The sequence below is a fragment of the Phacochoerus africanus genome, chromosome 4, assembly GCF_016906955.1.
Source record: "Phacochoerus africanus isolate WHEZ1 chromosome 4, ROS_Pafr_v1, whole genome shotgun sequence".
NCBI classification, from domain to species: Eukaryota; Metazoa; Chordata; class Mammalia; order Artiodactyla; family Suidae; genus Phacochoerus; species Phacochoerus africanus.
The window spans coordinates 53,215,131-53,219,700 of NC_062547.1; the positions used below are offsets into that span (position 1 = coordinate 53,215,131).

The 4,570-nt window shown below is 40.0% G+C and overlaps 1 protein-coding gene across 1 annotated transcript; it reads left to right on the forward strand.

Moving 5' to 3' along the window:
- Nucleotides 1–342: 342 nt before the first annotated feature.
- On the forward strand, nt 343–1,276 carry LOC125124527 (olfactory receptor 2M5-like). Its single transcript, XM_047774616.1, is given in 2 exon segments — nt 343–1,104; nt 1,106–1,276. Coding segments are annotated over 2 exon segments (933 nt in total).
- Nucleotides 1,277–4,570: the final 3,294 nt, after the last annotated feature.

Genomic DNA, 4,570 nt, shown 5'->3' on the forward strand with positions numbered 1-4,570 from the left:
TCATAAATAAGAAAAGGGAAAGGAGTCTCTGAGGAATTAGGTGAGAAGAAGGGGAGGTGATGGTTTAGTCTGTGCTACTGCTATGTACTAAATGTAGGCTGAACTTTAACTGTTCCATGTGGTGCAAGTATGTTCTGTGAGTAAAGGAGATAGTGGGAACTTGAGAGAGTTACATAGCTGAGAAACTGGTTAAAATGCTCTCATCTGTGTAAGTATCACATCCTGCTGACACTAATAAGTGTTAAAAAGGAAAGAGCTTGGTAAATAGAATTCAATAAATCTTTGTAAGTTCTTCAACTCTCACTTTTCCCCAGGGTTGAATTATTTTAACAAGGCAGAGACATGGATAAAAGGAATGAGTCTTCAAATACTGACTTCATCCTCTTGGGCCTCTTCCCTGGTATGAAACATGTCCACTTTCTTTTTTCTGCCATCCTCCTGATCTACACCATGGCTCTCCCCACAAACACTATCCTTATTCTCCTGCTCTGGGTGGATTCTCACACACCCATGTACTTCCTTCTCAGCCAACTGGCTCTGATGGACTTGATGTTAATCTCTAGCACTGTACCCAAGGTGGCAACTGACTTCTTCTCAGGGAGGACAAACATTTCACAGGTGGCCTGTGGGACTCAGATCTTCTTCTTCCTGACTCTAGCAATTGCTGAGTGCATCCTTATCACCCTCATGTCCTATGACCAGTATGTGGCCATTTGTAACCCTCTGAGATACACCCTCATCATGAGCCAAAGTATTTGTCTGCAGATGGCTGCCATTTCCTGGGCTGGGGGAGCCCTTATATCACTCATACATACAGCCTATGCCATGCATTTCCCTATCTGTGGGTCCAGTGAGATTTCCCATTTCCTCTGTGAGGTCATGGCCATCCTAAAATTGGTCTGTGAAGACATCTCTGCCTATGAGAAGGCTGTGGTGATGACAAGCATCACGGTGCTCCTTCTCCCCCTGTCCTGCATCCTGTCCTCTTATGCTCTCATCTTCCTGGCTATCCTTCACATGCATCCCCCTGAGGGCAGGAACAAAGCCCTGGCTACCTGTTTCTCCCACCTGACTGTGGCGATTCTCTATTTTGGTCCAGCCATAACTGGTCTATATGAGGCCTAGTTCTAACCACAGTCCCAAGCTGGACCAGGTTCTATTTATGTGTGGTGCTATCCTCATTCCTATGATGAACCCCCTCATATACAGTCTGAGGAATAAGGAGGTGGTATGTGCTTTGAAGAGGGTACTCGGAGGCTGCCTAACCTCAAATTAGATATAAATATATGATGGATGGTAAACACTAGCTTTATTTCACTCTAAAACAGCCCTACTTAGATTCCATTTCAGTTCTAGTATTTACATACTGAAATTGCATAGGGACCACTATGTGGATTCAGTTCATAAATACATAAAGCTAGTGAAATGTGTTTATCTTCATCATGAGAATTTTGGGCCCAAGTTGTCAAATTGTTAGCCTCCAGGGTAAATGATTTTATGATAATGATGATGAGGGTAGTGGTGGCAGTGATTTTGGTGGTGATGAGGATGGTGGTGATTTTGGCAATGGTGGTGATGGTGCTGAGACGGGTGGTAGTAAATGGTGTATTTGCAGTGGTGGAAGTTGAAGTGGCAGAACTGGTGATGATAATGATGAAGTTTCACCAAGAGAACTGGGGAAATGAAAATCAATTTCAGTTCTTTTTTTTTTTGCTTTTTCTAGGGCCACACCCACCACATATGGAGGTTCCCAGGCTAGGGGTCTAATCAGAACTGTAGCCACCAGCCTACGCCAGAGCCACAGCAAAGCGGGATCTGAGCAGCATCTGCAACCTACACCACAGCTCACAGCAATGCCAGATCCTTAAACCAATGAGTGAGGCCAGGGATTGAACCCACGACCTCATGGTTCCTAGTCAGATTCGTTAACCACTGTGCCACAATGGGAACTCCCAATTTCAGTTCTTGAAAAAGGTCACACATGACTGAAAGTCCAGAAATTCTCCAGCTTCCAAAGATAACCTTAAGTGAAGAAAAAAAAAAAAACAAATTGAGTTCTTGGTGCCAAAAATTTTAAATTAATATTTATTTATATGTACATCTGAATCACTTTACTGTATGTCTAAAACTAACACGATATTGTAAATCAACTAGGGTTCAATAAAAATAAGTAAAAATTTTAAATTATTCTATTTTAAATACTTTTTTGGCTTTTAACTAAATGATTTTTTTCATACTTTTCATTGTACAATAATCATCACAACCCAATTTTATAGCATTTCCATCCAAAACCCCCAGCCCATACCTCCCCCTGCAACCTGTCTCTTTTAGTAACCATAAGTTGTTCAAAGTCTGAGAGTCATTATTTGTTCTATGCTGGGAGCCACAAAGTAGCTAAGAAGAATAATCCTGCATCAGGCCTAACTGTAAGCAAAGCTACAGCAGAGGCTGAAGAGACTGAAACTGCAAAGCAGCTTCGAAGAACTTCCCAGCTGATCCTGTTAAGTAAAAATTCCTGAAAAATTATTTCCTCTTCTATTCTTGCACTTTTTTGCTGTCTGACATTAATGTGTGTTGTAAGTCATTCTTGGCTCATAAAATGGGAACCTTCTCAAATTCCTGAGCTTCCACACAAGTATGGGCCATTACCTACTTATAAATTTAGCCCTTACAAAATAGGTTGAAAACAATTGAACAATGTATAAAGAACTTTCCTAAGAATGGGAAGTTTCCCTGCAGTGGAATAATAGTAGATGGTAAATATTATGAAGAACTGCCACGTAAGCCTGGGGATTTTGTTGGACTTTGGTCCGTTCCCATGGAGACAGATTAGGGGGTGGTTTGGGTGTTGCCCATGGCCCAACAATTGTGGCTACTATAAGGCAAGTTATTTTTCCACAGAAAATGCTACCTGTTGGGACCCAGCAGGTGGAAATTATTATTTTTATAATTGGCAGGATTCTTTAATACATAGACTTGATAATTAATAAAGGTTTATATAACTATAGACAAAGTTTATATAAGACAGTTTATGTTCCCACGAACTGCTAATGGTCTGAGGTCAGCCTGCCTCAGACCATTAGCAAGCCACATGTGAATACCCCACTCCCCATTAATGGCTGCTCTTGCCTGCTATAGGAGCACAATAGGTAACTTGAGGCAAGAATATCTATCACCTTATGCCAAATCATGCTGAAGCAAAAATTAGATACCTATTATTCTGCTTGCTAATCATTTATTTTCTAAGAATAAAGTACAGTTTGCAGGTATTTTCTATGTAATCTTCACTTAAAATTTAAAACTAAAAGAATAGTTCGGAATAATAAATTAGCACATATTTTTGTTTTCTATAACCATGCTCAAGAGTAAAATGTATAAAAGTTGATGCTCTCCTTTCAAAAAATGGGTCATCTGCAGCATTTGCTGAGGGAGTTGGCTCCAATTCTTTCTGCACCGTTTCACCATTTGTAGCCCCTCCTCCTGTTCGTTGTCTCCTGGCTGCTGGGGCTGGACCCCGGCAGTTCTACAAAGAAGTTAATTGTATCTTTTTATAAATTTCACATGTAGGTGATCACATATGATGTTTGTGTCTCAGTGTTTGACTAACTTAGCATGATTATTTCTAAGACCATACATGTTACTGCAAATGCCATTATTTCCTTCCTTTATATGGCTGAGTAATATTCCACTGTGTATATGTACCATGTCTTCCTTATCTATTCCTCTGTTGGTGGACCTTTAGGTTTCTTCCATGTCTTAGCTATTGTATAGAGTGCTGCAATGAACATTGGAGTACATGTGTGATTTTGAGTCATGGTTTTCTCCGGATAGATGCATATGAGTGGGAGAGCTGGATCAAATGGTAATTCTATTTTTACTTTTTGAGGAATCTCCATACCATTTTCCATACTGGTTGCACCAATTTCTACCCCCAGCAACAGTGTAAAAGGGTTCCCTTTTCTCCACACACTCTCCATAATTTATTGCTTGCAGACTATTGGATGATGCAATTCTGGCTGGTGTAGTAGAATTTCTAGTAATTAGTGATGTTGAACAACGTTTTGATGTGTTTTTTCGCCATCTGCATGTCTTCTTTAGAGAATTGTCTGTTCAGATCCTATGCCCATTTTTCCATGGGGTTCTTTGGTTTTTTGTTTTTGTTTTTCGCTTTGTTTAGATACTGAGCTGCAGGAAGTGTTTGTAAATTTTGGAGATTAATACCTTGTCAATTAATTCATTTGCAAACATTTTATCGCATTCTGTGATCAGTATTTTTGTTTTGATTAGGTTTTCCTTTGCTGTGCAGAAACTTTTTGTTCTTTATTATGATGCTCCATCATAAGTGAGTAGACATACTTCCCAGTGCTACACAGCAGGATCTCATTGCTAATCCACTCCAAAAGGCAATACTTTGCATCCATTAACCCCAAGATCCCACTTCATCCCACACTCTCCCACTCCCCCTAGGCAACCACAAGTCTATTCTCCAAGTCCATGATTTTCTTTTCTGTGGAAAGGTTCATTTGTCTATATATTACATTCCAGACATAAGTGATATCATATGGTATTT